The 16,790-nt window shown below is 31.2% G+C and overlaps 1 protein-coding gene and 1 pseudogene across 1 annotated transcript; one reads left to right on the top strand and one right to left on the bottom strand.

The window, feature by feature from the left end:
• Positions 1–1,869: 1,869 nt before the first annotated feature.
• LOC113000432 (pyruvate dehydrogenase E1 component subunit alpha-2, mitochondrial) lies at positions 1,870–8,451 on the bottom strand. The gene is made up of 3 exons (XM_026127069.1): positions 8,161–8,451; positions 7,943–8,095; positions 1,870–2,088 (listed from the first exon to the last, which is right to left on the bottom strand). The coding sequence occupies exons 1-3, from the start codon at positions 8,449–8,451 to the stop codon at positions 1,870–1,872; spliced, it is 663 nt and encodes a 220-aa protein (XP_025982854.1).
• A 906-nt stretch (positions 8,452–9,357) lies between these two features.
• Positions 9,358–13,254, top strand: LOC100799178 (G-type lectin S-receptor-like serine/threonine-protein kinase SD3-1; annotated as a pseudogene).
• The last annotated feature ends 3,536 nt before the right edge of the window (positions 13,255–16,790 follow it).

The raw sequence follows: 16,790 nt of genomic DNA, 5'->3' as shown, positions 1-16,790 counted from the left end.
AATTTTTTGTTATCAGTTAAAAAATTTGTTTGACTATTCAATAAATAAATTTTTAATCGCTTTTTTAATATTTTTTTAAGTATTATTTAAAATAACATTTTATAAATTCTAATTTTTTATATTTTATATTATTTTTATTTTTAATATATTAATCAAATTTTATGATTAATTAGTATTTTTAAATAAATTATAATTTTATGATTTTTTTATCATTTTATAATTTTCAACTGTTAATCTTATAATTTAATAAGTTATTTTTAACTAATTTTTTAGCTTTCAATTAACTTAATTTTATTGTCAATGAAATACACATTCAAATAAAATAAATAAATATTAGAGATGTCTCTTATGCTACATAAATGAATTTGTATTTGGAAAATTGAACGCCCAAACCAAGCCCACTGTTTTTGTTTTGAGTTTCCCTCTCTCTCTCATTTTCAAAGGTGGGGACCGCAGATAAGATGGACAGGAGACCGCACAAGTGCTGTATGTGCAAAACTGCAAATGCATTCATGCAATTGCATGTATTAAAAATTAAAGTAAGACCCAATAAATAAAACTTTATAATTGGTGCACCAAATGGTAGGCTAAGATATGCCCTTTTTTTTCTCAATTTTGCCTTTTAAAATTGGCCAAGTAATCCAAAAATGGGGAAGTAAGAATAATTTAAAAGCATATATATATATATATATATATAGGGCAAGAAAGTAACCTTTTCTCACTTTGATTTTGTGGTGGGGACAAGGTGATGAATAGAGACAGTCTTATCTTTCATGGAAATTTGGCCGGCTACCATGGCTCCCTATCATGGGTCCAAATGCCACCTGCCTCGTTGCTTAGCGGACACTTGTCCTACACTCACTGCATTGACGGATTCTATCGCCACCAAGTGGTTCCTTGCTTCATTCTCAAATCTCAACTTGCTCCAAAACAATTCTTTTTTTTTATATATATAAAAAATTGTCGTTTTCTATAACTTGCGCGTTGTGCATGACGAAACCAAAGCTGAATTTTATGTTGTTGCATTTGGTTAATTTGAGAATTAATGTTGACAGTAATGGGTAATGAGTTAGTCTTGACTGAACAATTTTATGTGGCTATTACTTTCTATAATAGCGCGGACACTTCAGTTCCTTATCGTGTTTAGTGTTCGACATACATCAACACCCATATTACATTCATATTATATTACAGATGTCCACATGTCCGTGTCGTGTCCGGTATATGTGTTTTATATTTATAGATTACTTCTCAATCCATGTGTTTGATTCCGCTAAAGCAATCTTTACACAAGCTCTAATGCGTAACTACTGATAAATTGGTTATAAGCTGTTTAAGATAAAAAAAAATACTCACAAATTCACGTAACTGCATCCATTATAGGTGACAAGAAATAACAAATTACACTTACTTCTCTTCTGACACTAGTATCCCCTCATTATTTTATCCCTACAAAAACTTCTAATTTCTTCCTCCTTAAACCTTCCTTCCCCACAATATCCATCATCAATCTCATCAAAACTTCTCAAATTAACAACTCACAAACACTCGCAGTGGAAGAAAGAAACAACACTTGATTCAAAGGGAGGAGATGAAAATTGCAATCGATACAAGTGAAAATTGGAGGCGGTGCAAATTATTTTGTTTGGCTTGATTTTAATTTTTACTGACAATAATTAATCTTATAATTATATTCAACTTTCTCCAACAAGGAATCATATTCAAACAAGAATCATAAAAACAAATACACATGACAGAACCAAAACTCAGATCAGAGTTGAGAAATGAGAATAGAAAAAAAAATATCGCAAAAGCAAAACTATGTGTGACGCTGACGCGGAGGTGTGGTGTTCGTGCCAAGCGTCATTCTCATTGGTTCGACGTAGTTTCAACGCAGCCTGGTGCGGTTCTCGACGCGACCTGGTGGCCCTCCAAGTCTGCGACGACAATGCAATCTCGCTGATTTGACTGGGATGCAACCTCCGTGTGCGGCGGCGCGTTGGTCGCTGATCTCCCACAAAAGGACCCTCGGACGGCATTGCCGAAACTAACACCAGAGGGCGATGCCACCCACACAACCCATACGCACTGTAGAACACGCCCCACGATCCCTAGGATACTCTATCGCAGGGCATAGCAGCGTCGCACGAGCACAATTCTATGAAAATACCCTCAATTTTCAGACTACAACATAGGAGCACGAGTTTGGGAGCAAACCCTAGCACAACAATTTGGGTATTTCAAATTTCAGGGAGCTTACACAGTTTAAGAGACCTTACACGGGTCTTAAGTAACGAGGGTTATTTTGAAATTAACAAGGGTTATTTTGAAATTTTAAAAAAAATTAACATAGTTAATAAAGTGATGTATGAGGAGAGGTTAAAGTGATGACATTTTTGGGAGGGATACAAACAAGTGTATTAAATGTTAGACCAAAGAGAGACAAGTATAATTTGCTATAAAAAAAAAAAATAAAGGACTAAGCCACCTCATATCCATATTACCTGTTGTGAAGGCTATTAGTGTAGAAGAAAAAAAGGGACTATCAACATGATCATCTCCACATTTTTGGAACAACTCAAATTCAAATTTAGCAATTACATTAGTTTGTTGAAATATATAAAAATAAAGACTTTTATCAGAATCATCATCTTATATAAAAATAAAAATTATTAATTTTAATTAAAAAATTTAAATAAAAAATTTAGATTGAAAATATTTAAATTAAAATATTATGTAACTATCAAATTTTTAAAAAATTTATCGAACAAAATATTAAATATCTAATTTATCACATTCAAATATTTTTTTAACCTATCATCACCATTATAAATTCATGATCACTATTGTCATGATTTTTATTGGGGTCGTGACCAACATGCATTACTCTTATCATGACTGTTGTCATGACTACCACCACAATCATTATCATGCGTCTATGCTAACATGATTGTTGATGTTGCTATAACGAGAATTTAATTTTGGAAAGTAATTTGTAAAACACTTTCTAATTTAATTTTGTAAATAAGGATTTAATACATTTTGAAGTTAAAATTTTAAAAGTAATGGAGAAAGGAATAGTGTGAATTCTAAAAAAGTGTTATGAAAAAATTAGGTTTAATTACTATTTTAGTCCTGTAATTTATTTTTTAGATTTAATTTGATTTTCTTCTTATTAAAAGATTTAATTAAGTTCTTTAACTTAAAAAATGGTTGAGTTTGGTCATATTTTTTCTTTTATTTGCTCCCTAATTTTTGAAAAATAGGATTGAGTTTCATTTATAATAGGATCCAATTGAATCCATTTTAAAAAATAAGGATCATAATTGAAACTTTTAAAAAGAAAAGATCTAATTAAATTATTTTTAAAAATTATAGACCTAATTGAATATTTTAATATTAAGAGAACTAAATTTAACTTAAAAATTAAATTAGATGACCAAAATTAAAATTAAATAAAAAAATTATGCTTTGAGAGCCGTTCAAAGTCCAAACCAAAAAATTGGAACACAAAAAAGAATAATTTGATTTAATTATTAGTTTGGACCTTGGACTAAGAGAAACAAGTTTTCATTATGGATTTTGTATACAGTTATATAATGAAAACGTATTTCCATGTAAATGACATTTTTGGAAAAAGAAATTCCAACCACTTAATAGGAGTCATTAATAATATTGTTGGGTCAATAGTAACTCCCAGTAATGCTAGCCTGGGTCTGGGCTTAAGGGTTTACAAACCAAAATTAAGCATACAAAAACTTCCAATGGAACCACAAGATCTTACAAAAAAATAACAGCAGCATATCAGAAACTTTACCCAAGCCAATAGGATATGATCACGGGGACTTTCTTCATAAACTTTGTAGTAGTTTGTAAGGTTATCAGCATGTTTCTCAAAATCAGTAATCTCAAAATAAATGGGAGAGGTTTAATCGATTAATCTGAATTCAATATTCTCAACTTGGATGGAGTAACAATTCAAAGCACCCCTTGTGATGAATGATATGATATTATTCCAAATTGCCCACCTTTCATTTATGTTTTTCCAAAATGCTCCATTTTCCATTTCACCATTAGAAACTCGGTAACTTTGAAACTAAAGTTACTGGTCAAAAAAAGAAAATCAACTGACTTCTCAATTAATTTCTTTTAGAATAGTTGATGAGAAGTTGATTATATTTAAACCAGTTTTTTAGGACAATATCACATTATAAGTTGTTAATGATTTTTTTTAATTCATAGAAATAAAAAATGTATATCATGAGTTTATAATAATTCATGCATCCCTATCAACAATTAAGCTAAATTCATTGAAGGTTGTTAATAATTTATAAAGGTGATTGGGGTGTAATTATTTTGCTTAAATCTTTCATATTCCAAATTCACTTGATTTTAGATTCAACTCTAGTAAAAAAAAAATATTTAAAAAAAACACAAAACTTCTCATAAATTTATGATTTTAACTAATTTTCACGTAACATATATTTGAGATTATTAATTGATAAGAAACAATTCATAACTCATAAGATTTGATTATGTTTGATATAAAGACCGATCACAACCATAATAAACTTATATGGTATATCTTGTGCAAGATGGTGCAACATTTTGCATGGTTATTGATATTGATGACTGATTATATTACACAAACCAAATATTGAAGATTATCAATATGTCATATTTTGTTGTTTCTCTTTCTCTTTAAATTCTTCTTTTTCTTTTTTACATGTATCTAATTGAGTATTGTTAGAGAATGAAATGTGAAAGGCATTAATGATAGAGATAGAACATAAATAATTACTATAACTACACGCACCAGCTAGCTATCTCGAACTGTCGTTTTAGTAGGACTAATTTGAAAAACACAATAATTATCATTATTGGAAAACTATAAATTAATATGATATATACACTAAGTTGTAAATTAATTTATGATTTTTTTTTTCATATTTTGTATGAACAATTGAGATTTTTTTATAGTGAACTTCACTGTTAAAAAAGTCAAATTCCATAAACACAACCATGCTATAATATCCAAGAGTGGTCCACTTTTTAAATCTTTTCTTTAACAATTGATATTTCTTTAACATATTAATTATACTAACAACTAACATGATCGAGTTTGTTAAAGAAAAGTTTTAAATATTTTAAACTGCAATACAAATGCTGATCCACTTTTTTTTTTTTTCCACTCTCTCTCTGGTAGGTTCACTCCTTAGAAGTGTGCAAAGGGTCACCCCTAGTTTAGAGTAGTAGTTGAAAAAGAAAACTGATTAAGAATTAAAATCTCCTGTTCCAATAATATTAAATATGGGAGTTTTTAGTATATAAGTATAATTTGAAGTAAACTATTTAGTACTAAACCTAACATGATCGAGTTTGTTAAGAAAAATTAAAATATATGATATACCACCTTTTGTAATTGAATTATTATATCAATTTAATTTAATTTGATCACCTAAGTTACTTTTTCTTCAATTAAACTTACAACAAAAATAGCTCTATTCACATAAATGATATGAACATGAGAGAAATAAATTTTAATTATTTTACGAATTTAAATAATCACTTAAAATATAAATATAAAATTTTCAGTTTGATAACAATCACCTGGGACATCCTTCTCACACAATAAATGAATCAGAAAATTTTAAATTGATATATTAAACTTACTTCACGGTATTGTATGGTAGAAAAGCAACATGCACACGTTGTTATCATATAGTATAACAAATATGTTTATGCGGATCTTGACAGGACAAAACTTTTAATCAAATGCATTTCCCCTTCCTTCCATACATTCTCCAATTTAAGGAAATTGTTTCTTCAGTAGAAAATTCGATGCAATAGCTTACAGAACAATAAATTAGTGAAAGGAACATGTGAGAAAATTATAGGAATGAAGAGTGCTACAGGAAAATTAAAACCTTTTCACCAAGTATCATATCCCATTTGCATTTTTGCATTATAAATTTGAGCCTTTTTTAAATAATTTTTTATGTGAGTTGTTTTGTTTCTTATTAAGTCACACATACATTATATATATATATATATATATATATATATATATATATATATATATATATATATATATATTACTTTTCATTTATTTTAAATATTATTGCTTAAATTTAATTAATCTCGAGTTAAATTTGATTTGAATTGATTTTTTTTTAATCTGGACGCTCCGTATATAGCAAGTTCAATAAGTAGTTTGTAAGATAAATCATCAAAATAAAAAAACTCACCTACTCGTAAGAATCTTTAATTCCCTGTGAAAACATTCCTTAAATTTTTTATTTTTATTACTAACGAGATGAATTTTAACTATTCCTAAAAATCATAATACCACAAATTCATAATTTATAGAAATCAAGATTCCTTCATATTATCAAATTCTAACGTCCTATACCATGTAAATTTTTTTTAACTAGATGAATCTTTAATTCCTTGTGTTAACATTCCTTAATTATATATTTCTCTTACAATATTATTTTATTATCAAATTCTAACGTAATATACTATGTAAAAAATAAAATAAATTTGTTCATCGATATTGCTGTATCTTCCGTCCATGTTTTTTCCACCAATTCTAGCCAAGCACCTCATCACAATTTTTTTGTCTGTCTTATTAGTTTTATATATGAGCAAATTAAACTTAGATAATAAAACAAGAACTTGAGTCACGGGCTTTAGTTGTTGAACTGCTGAAAGGGTAATTATATATGCTATGCCCCATTTCCTCGTTGCCCCCCACTTTATATTCCAGGAAAGGATAACTTCTACACAAGATTTGGAACTATTTATATGTCACTTAAGATACCACATAAAACTTTATTATTTATTCCCATACGAAAATTTGAATAAGTTTTTTAGTGGGTCCATTTTATAAATGAGTATTCAAGGAAGGGAAAGGGTCACTTTATTATTACATTGCATTCAGTTTGCACCCAACGAGTGCTTTTCAAACATAATTTAAAATTTTTGTAATCTTTTGATAAAAGATGAAGTGGAGTGGAGAGATCAAAAGAGAATCTCCCTTCTTTTCTTTGATTTTGTATAACCAAAAGATTCTAGTATCATTGTTTGTTCTACACATAAAATTATATTTTCCTCTTGTTAATTATTTAAAAGGTGACTTCTAGTTCTAACCCTTCTATGAGAATAACTAGGTTTCTCTACCCAACTCCGTAGGTTTAATTTGTTTTATATGATTTTGGAATTGGAACAGAACCTTAATTTGATGTTCTACCACTTTCTTTTATCTTGTGTTAAAGATGGTAAAATAAATCGACTCGAACTATTAGATCAAACATAAAAAATGGATTGGATAAGATGAATCCAAATTTTATAAGGGTTTATTTTTTGTGGTCTAACTAGGTTTGGTGGCTCATTAGATTGGACCAAATTGATCCACTTTATCTTTTTTATGCTAAAGCTAAAAGGAAAAAATAATAATTAAAAGAATACTAATCAAAATAGATCTAGTTGGATTCAAATTTGTTTTTCTTAAGTTTAACCTGATTTGATGGATCAATAGGTTAATCTAAATTGATTTTAATTTATTTGACTCAATATTTTTTAAGTTAAGTTGACATTATTTTGTGCATATATATATGATTTTTTGATGATAAAGAAGATTGACCAAATACAACAGGATTGTGTGTAATTTTTTTGAGAACGAAACAAAATATTTAAATGACTTTTTTTTATTTATCAAAATGAGTATTTTTTTTTATGTAGGAATTGTTTTTGAATTATTTACCTAAAGAAGATAGGTCCTAACATGTGTTATTACTTTAATTTTTTATTTTTGTTAATTAAAGTAGTAAAATTATTTACAACTTTATTATAATTTTTTTTTATTTTACCGTACCATTTAAAAAAAATAAATTGAAATCATAAAATTGTTTATGATTTCAGTCTGATTATTCTGGCAGACCAAAATAGCAGGAAGATCCCAAAGTGCAGCAATGTTAAGCGCCTCCTCAAAGAGCTGTCCCTGATTGGCAGCACCATCTCCATACATAGCAAAAGTGACACTCTCATCCTTGGAGTACTTCTGCGCAAACGCCAACCCACACCGCAACGGAACCTGCGCCCCAACAATCCCATGCCCACCGTAGAACCCACTCTCCTTGTAAAAATCAATGGAACCACCCTTCCCCTTCGAGCACCCATCCCTGCAGCCCATGAGCTCGGCGAAGACCTCGGGGAGCGTGCCGCCGCGGCCGAGGAAGGTGCAGTGGTCGCAGTAGGCGGTGATGATGGAGTCCATTTTTGTGAAGCGGCCTCCATGCCGACGGCGACGGCCTCCTGGCCGTCGTAGAGGTGGCAAAAGCCGCGGATGAGCTTGGCCTTGTAGAGGGAGTCCGCGGCAATCTTCATGCGCCGCATCAGGGCCATATCACGGAAGAAGGTGAGGAGCTCCGAGGAGAAGGTGCGCGGCATCATGCGACTTTGGAGTAGTAATATTAAAAAAAAAACTTTTGTAAAATAAAAAAAATTACACTCTAGTCATAAATAATTTTATTTACGCTTTAGTTAAAAAAAATAAAATTATAACAGATGTTGTGATTTTGTTCTTGCCAGAGAGCTTCATTGCTTTGTTCCGGGTGATGTAATTCTTGTGATCAAGGGTTTGAGATGTGAGAACAAGGCCAAGTCCATCTGAATGATGAAGGTGAAGAGGGTTAGTTGGATCTTGAGTTGGATCGGTGGTTGATTTAGCCATTAAAACCAGCAGAATCAAATCAAGAATATGATGGAAGGAAGAACATGTTGGATGGATGTGAGAGTAGATTATTCTAATATTGATACCATATTGAATCTTATGATGAAAGGAAAACATTAGGAGAAAGAACTCTATTATTAAAAATGAGTAAATCAGCTAGTTAACGGCAGAAAAGACTCTATGAAGGTTTACACACAAATAAAATGTTTACCAGAAAATAATTAACAAACTAATTATAATCCCCTGTAATTAATTATCCCAATGTAAATAATTCAAAAACAATCTCCATTTAAAAAAAACGAAAAATACCTTTTTTTTTATTTATTTATAAAAAAGCCTATTTAAATAGACTTAAACGAAATATTTATCAAGTATAAAAAAGTGCAAAAGTATATAAAAAAATTAAATATTAATAATTAATCTTGATATTAATTTTTTATTTTTTTAGTAATCAAGTAATTCTAACATTTTAGTTTAGAGAAATTTTAAGAGAAAAGAATGCGATAAATAAGATAATTTGAAATAGAAACATAAAATTTTATAATATATATTGAAAGAAAATAAAAAACTATTTTATTCTCCATTAACAACTAATTATTATTCATCTTCATTTCTTTTCTTCTTCTTCAACGTACTCTGCCCCTCTCTGCTCAGATATCATTTTCCCTTCTGCTCCTATTCTCACTCATACTGATACTACTCTTCCCTTTCTGCCCCATTTTCGCTCACTTCTACCCACACCATTTAGTAACTCATGCTCTTTAACTTCATGTTCCTACCCAACAAGTTAACCACTTAACAAGTGTGTTGTTTCTTTCTCATTGTTCAGGTCCCTCTCTTTAGCTCACTTCCTTTTCAACCAAGTTGTTGGTTTCTAAGTAAAGGAGGAAAATAAAGGTAGAAAATTTTCATCCGGGTCATGAGATTTTGTGCATTCAAATTTTGCATTCCCCAATTCTAAGCTCAAGCTTTTCCACTGTGTTTGATTTGTTCAGATCTCTCTCACTCTTTTTAACCCAGAAAATGCCAATCTAAACTCTTTTCGGCTATCAGAAACATTGTGCAAATTTTCTCTTTTTCATTCTTTTGTGGGGTTGGCCTCATCTCATGGTCTTGTTATTGGAACCAATTGCGACATTCAAGGTTGCCCTTCTGCGATACCATTCTTTTGTTTCTTAAAAGTCTGAACCTTGAAAAATTGCGTTTTACGAAATGGGCTCTTCTTTAGTCTAATTTGGGTTCCATCTCTGTCTAAAGTTCCAATTTTTAAAACTCAAACCCATCTTTTCCTGTTATTTTCCACATGAATGAAAAGGGCTTTTACCGTAAGATCTCCTATCTGTCTTCCTTTTGCAGCTATTAGTCTTGCATGCTTCTCAACACTGTCCAATTTGAAGTTGCTTTGACAAGTTTATGGTGCTACATTACCAATGATGCTCATGGTAGCAGTGTGTATTTGCTGATTGAGGTTCTGAGCTTTGGACTATTCTTTAAGGTACCAAACGTGTGCATTTTCTTCCTCCTTTGAATCATTTTGAAAATTTCTTCCTAGCCACCAAATTTGGCATTGTTCACTACCTAATATTCCTAGAAATTTGTGATTTTGAGCTTTTATCATTTCACTGCTGAAAAACTATTTGGCCTTGACTAAAACTTGGCATTGTTTCTGAGCTCTTTGGCCAAGTTGGAATTCAACATCCTTCACTTGTAAATGTGACTTGGGCAATTGGGTTCATTTGTATATCTCTTAATTTTGTCCCTTTCATCGTATGTAAATATGCTTGAACAGGAGTGTCTTTTTAGACCACCATTTTTGCTGTGTATTTTGGTTGGCTTCTTGTTACATCCTGTTGTGTCAACTGTGATACCATTGAATTCCAAACTTTCTATGGTTGACAATAACTGTTGGGTTTCCTCCAATGGTGATTTTTCATTTGGGTTCTTTAACATTTCAGATGAACCTAACCAGTTTAGTGCTGGCATTCGTTTCAATTCGAAGTCTATACCATATGACCAACAAACAGTGGTCCGGGTTGCTGGAGCTCATGATAAAGTGAGTAACATGTCATATTTCCAACTTACTCCCGAAGGGGAACTGATCCTGTTGATTCCTTAAAAGGATTCATTGCATGGAGGAGAGGAACTGGCAACAGAGCTGTTGCTTCAGCCACTCTTCGTGATAATGGCAATCTTGTTCTGATAGACACAGAACAAAACATCATTTGGCAAAGTTTTGATACTCCATCTGATACACTCCTTCCCGGACAGAGTTTATCTGTTTATGAGACACTTCGGGCTATGACCAAGAACCCCATGTCTAGTACCTACACTCTTTACATGAATCCTTCCAGTCAATTGCAGCTTCAGTGGGATAGTCATATTATTTATTGGACAAGTGAAAGCCCTTCTTCTGCTTCAAATCTGACTGCATTTCTTACAGCTGGTGGAGCTTTGCAACTTCAAGACCCAAGTTTGAAAGCTGTTTGGAGTGTGTTTGGAGAAGGCCATAATGATTATGTGAACTACAGATTTCTTAGGCTAGACGTGGATGGCAATCTCTGCTTGTATTCGTGGATTGAAGCTTCACAATCATGGAGATCAGTCTGGCAAGCTGTTGAGGATCAGTGCAAAGTCTTTGCAACATGTGGCCAGCGTGGTGTCTGCGTCTTCACTGCTTCAGGCTCTACTGATTGCAGGTGCCCTTTTGAGGTAACTGAGTCTAACCAATGTTTGGTTCCTTATGATCAGGAGTGTGAATCTGGATCCAATATGCTTACATACAAGAACACATATCTGTATGGAATTTATCCTCCTGATGATTCAGTTGTCATAAGTACTTTGCAGCAATGTGAGCAGTTATGTCTGAATGATACGCAGTGTACGGTTGCAACCTTTTCCAACAATGGTAGACCACAATGCTCCATAAAGAAAACTAAATATGTTACTGGCCATGCAGATCCATCTCTAAGCTCAATATCTTTTATTAAAAGATGTTCAGGTCCATTTGCTGTAAATCCTGGTCTCACAAAGTCACCTCCACCAAAACTGCCTCCTAGGCTTTGTGTTCCTTGTCTAATGGGGGCAGTCTCAGGAACGTTTTTGATCTTTGCTAACCCCCCAGCTTGGAATTATTTTCATCATCTTCAGAAGAAAAAACTCTACTATGCAAAATGTTGCTTTAGCTTTCACAAGCCCAAATCCAAAGGGCTTAAATGTGTTCTCCTTCTCAGAAATCAAGAGCCTCACCAGGGATCTCAAGGATCGAATTGGGCCAAATATGTTCAAGGGTGTGCTACCAAAAAATCACCTGATTGCGGTTAAAGACCTAAATGCATCCATAGAAGAAAGGAAGTTCCAGACTCCGGAGTGCTGTTATGAAGTTGGGCAACATCCACCACAAGAACCTTGTGAAGCTGGAAGGTTGTTGTTGTGAGTTTAACCTTAGATTTTTGGTGTATGAATATGCCAAAAATGGTTCACTGCATAAATATATAGGTGATGGTACCCTTTGCAAGAGGCTAACTTGGAGAAAGAGAGTTGAAATATGCTCAAGTGTGGCAAAGGCCATTTGTTATATGCACACTGGTTGTAGGGAGTTTGGGAGCCATGGGAACTTAAAATGTGAGAATGTCATGTTGGATGAAAACTCAGTGGCCAAGGTGTGTGAATATGGGTTTGCAATAGAGGATGGTGAGGCCACATATTGTGGCTTTTCAGCTGAGAAGGATGTGGGGGATTTTGGAAAGTTGGTATTAACCTTGCTAACAGGGTGTCAAGATCATGAACAACTTTGTGAGTGGGCTTATACTGAATGGATGGAAGGGAGGGCAGTTAATGTGGTTGATAAAAGAATTGATGGTGTTGTCAATGCAGAGGAACTTGAACGAGCGTTAAGAATCTCATTCTGGTGGTGCCTTCAAATGGATGAACGTAGAAGACCTTCTATGGAGGAGGTAGTGAGAGTACTAGATGGTACATTGAATGTTGATCCACCACCGCAACCATGTCTTGCACAGGCCGTTACACGAAGACGATTCACAAGAAAATGGTCCAGAATAAGTGATTTTAGTAGTGTTTATGCCTGCTCAATTTTTAGGGACTTGTTTTCATTTGTTTCACTTTTTCAGTCACCTTCGTGTTCAACTTGTATAGTAGAATAGGACTAAAATTAGCCATGCGCAACATTTTTTACCCCTCAACTCAACCTATATGGTGCTGTGAGCCAGTGGTGACTGTAAACTTTGAAGACTGAAAACATGTTTGGGAACATTTGGAGAAGAAAAAATTTGTGTCATTGACATTCAATGCATGTTTAGGTGTATCCCAACGGCTTTCCAAACAGGCTATATAAGTTGTTCATTTGAAATTCGCGGCATTGGCGTGAATTTAAGTCCATTTGAGCACACATACTAAATAACTGAGTAGTGTCTTTTAATTTTTATGTTTTGGTTAAGTGTGAATATTAGTTATTGTGGATTTGTCACTACAAAGACAAAATAGATTAAGATAGAAATTCAGTTTCCAATTGTCTGATGAATTTCTGTTCTAGTTGGTCTTTCTTATAAGAGTAATGATAATTGCAAGAACACCATATTTACATGTTGAATACGTATGCACCATAGATTACTAGATAAGAGAATAATGTTGCTGTCACTAACTTGAAATGTTTCTAACACATCTTGAAATGATAAACTGCAATTTGCCTTGTTGCAATGGTGGCTACGGTACGGTACCACAGTAACTCGCCAAGAAAATCTGATTCAAACCAGTTTTGTAAGCAGAATGAATATGTTTCCGGGAATTGCTATTCACACTGTTACTCTTTACACCTTTTTTTTGGACTTTTTCAAATACTCAAACTACTCTTCTCTCTCACCTTCACCTTCCTCCCCCTCACTGCAACCTCGTTGCTGCACCCCCCTCTCCTTGGTTGCTACACCTCCTTCCTCTCATTTTTTCTCCTCTCTAAAAGTCATATTGGTCTTTCGTTATTTATTTTTTTGGCTTATCACAGATCCTACAGAAACTAGATTTCGTACAGAAATTACTTTATGTAAAGTTAATTTGTATGTTTTAATAGATTATGAAACTAGTTCCGTAATGTGTTAAAATATATAAATAAATACATTATGGAAATTAGTTTCTATAATGTATTTAAGTTTTAATATATTTTCTTAAACGTTGAAATCAAACTCAAATATGAAGAGGTTCACAGTAACCGTGGTTATGTTTTTTTTTTGTCTGACTATTATATTGTTAATTAGATTACAGAAACTACTTTTCTAAGAATAGTGAGCCAAGGTTTCCTTAATTAATGAGCCCGTTGTAGTAGGCCCAAATAGTTTTGCGCAATGTAAAATAGAGGTGGCGATAGGTTTTGTTTTTCTGATTACGATCTTCGAGAGTTACAAAAGTTTATGATGACTCTAAAGAACATCAAGGAGTGCAATGAGCATTTTTTTTTTTTAATCTTTAGTAATGAGCATTGTACCGAAGAGCATATAGCGACTTTTTCTAAGTTTGTCACCATTGGCGCGTGGTTATAATATCGGAGAAGTTTAATTTTCTTTTTCAGAATGAGTAATTCTAGATAGTTCTGTGTAGATAGCAGATGTGAAAAAAATAAAAGAGTCTTCACTTTGAACCGTCACAAATACAGCTGAAGGGTGCCAAATACCACCAAGTCTCAAATGGACAAGTGATCCTTTGATAGAAAAAAAATGAAGACAATTGATTATTATTACACCATACCTTCTTACAACTAGACATATTCTTGTGTAATCATAATGTACACCAATTCAATAATCAGGGGTGGCGGAGCCCGGATTTTTATATAAAGGGGCCAGCACAAAAAAATTATGACTTAATAAAAATATTTAAAATTTTACATGCAAATATTTATAAGAAATTTTCTTAGAATCTTAGAAATTTGAATTTAAGTTAGTATATAATTTTACAATGTATATTTTAATTTGGGTTTATGTTTAATCAAGGTGAGACTTACGTTTTTTTCCAAGAAATTCAATTCTTAAATGTAATTGGTGATGAATAAGAAAAGAAAAAAAAAATATTACAATGGATATAGAAAAAGTACGGAAATTGAAATGTGCATAAATTAACTTTTTTCTCAAGAAACTAAAGTTGTTTTTTATAGATAGACGTGGATAATGATTCTCACGAGAACATGCAATCATACATGAATAATTAATATTAAAATTTTTGAAATTAACTATTAAATTTACCTTTTAAGTAAAAGGTTAAAGAAAAATTTTGGAATGACTTTTTAAAATAATCATATGACCACTAACTTATAATGTTTTCCTAAAAAAAACTTATAATCTTGATTATTTATATATGAATGTATGGTAACTATTAAATTTACCTTTTAAGTAAAAGGTTAAAGAAAAATTTTGGAATGACTTTTTAAAATAATCATATGACCACTAACTTATAATGTTTTCCTAAAAAAAACTTATAATCTTGATTATTTATATATGAATGTATGGTACATGTTTTTGTTCTCATTTTTTATGATAGCACCCGTATGTTTTTTATTACTTATAATCTCGCAAGAGTTGCTCTCACCCGCGTCATGAAATTATTTAAAGATTAATAACACCCTAAAATTTAGGGTGCAATTTTTGCATTCTTAAAACTTGTTCATTGATTGCCATACTTATGAAGAATTTAATTAGAATATATTGATAGTATATTTTTTTAATAAAAGAACATTTTTTATAATAAGATTACTGATTTTTTATAATAATTATTCTCTTCGTTCAAGATTATATGATATTTTAGAAAAAAATTGTTCTAAAATAGATTCATTTTTATAAAACCTATGTTGTGTTAAATATTTTTTTTTTCAAAACTATCCTTAATTAATATTTAGTGAGAGTAGTGTATATGAATGATAAATAAGTGATTAATGAGAGAGATAAAAGATATATTAGAAAATTATTTGATGTTTTATAAAATTCAATAAATTAATTATATTGTTAATATATGTGTTAAAATCTTAAACGACATATAATCAGAATATTACTATAAATTTCATATCTAAAATGATTTTCAACAGCGTAAACTTCTTTACTTAAACTCGTTTTTAAAAGGCAAATCTAAAAGTTTATTCCAAAATTTCTCTTTAATCTTGTACTTAAAAGGCTCGGTTGGTTAAAAAGAAAAGAGAAAATATTTTTTTAAAAGCTTTATCTTTCCTTGTCTGCGGCTTCTCCAACTTTTGCTTGCATTGTTAACTTTTTCATTAAAAGTTTTATTATTTAGTTAAGTACTAATCATTTTACACGCTCTCGTTAACTTAATTACTCCCATAAATAATGTACTATTAAGTGGGGGATCATGCCTTATATAACCTTGAGCAAAAAGGTGGGACTCCAGTTCATATATAGCAGGCTCAGGTGAGCTTCAAGAGAGTATTCCATCTTATCAGCATTATTTGGAGCACTTGCAATAAAATTAAGTTAATTAATTTCCTAGTGGTAGTAGTTTTGCCTCGTAGTAGTTTAGGATTTCATATTATATAAGCAATTTTTATCCCTAATTTTTTAATTTTTGTGAATTTTATTCCTAATAAATTAATTTAACGTCTTTTATCTTTAATTTTTAAGAAATTTGTGAATTTTATCCTTATTATTTATCCATTAATGAGCACAAAAATTTAAGATAAAATTTACAAAAAATAATAAATTTAGGGGTGAAAATTCGGCAAAAAAAAAGTCAGGTACAAAATTTTCCAAAAATAAAAAAATTGAGAGTAAAAAATGTAATTATGTTAGAAGTAAAATGATATAGAATGAATTTCATAAATTTTTTAACAGCTTGAGATAAAATGCATCAAATTAATTTGCTGGTGATAAAGTTTTAAAAATTAAAAAGTTTGGAATAAAAAGTAAAATTAATTAAACATATTATATATTTGATACTTCTCTGTGTCGTCGAGTAAAAAACATTGTCCCAAAAATCAAAATAATTATTATTTTAACTTTTCAATGTGATATTATTTATTTATTTTTACTTATATTTTTTATAATATTAA

Source organism: Glycine max, chromosome 19 (genome assembly GCF_000004515.6).
Source record: "Glycine max cultivar Williams 82 chromosome 19, Glycine_max_v4.0, whole genome shotgun sequence".
In the NCBI taxonomy this organism is placed as follows: Eukaryota; Viridiplantae; Streptophyta; class Magnoliopsida; order Fabales; family Fabaceae; genus Glycine; species Glycine max.
The sequence above is the reverse complement of the archived record's forward strand: the minus strand, read 5'-3'. Positions and strand labels throughout refer to the sequence as shown.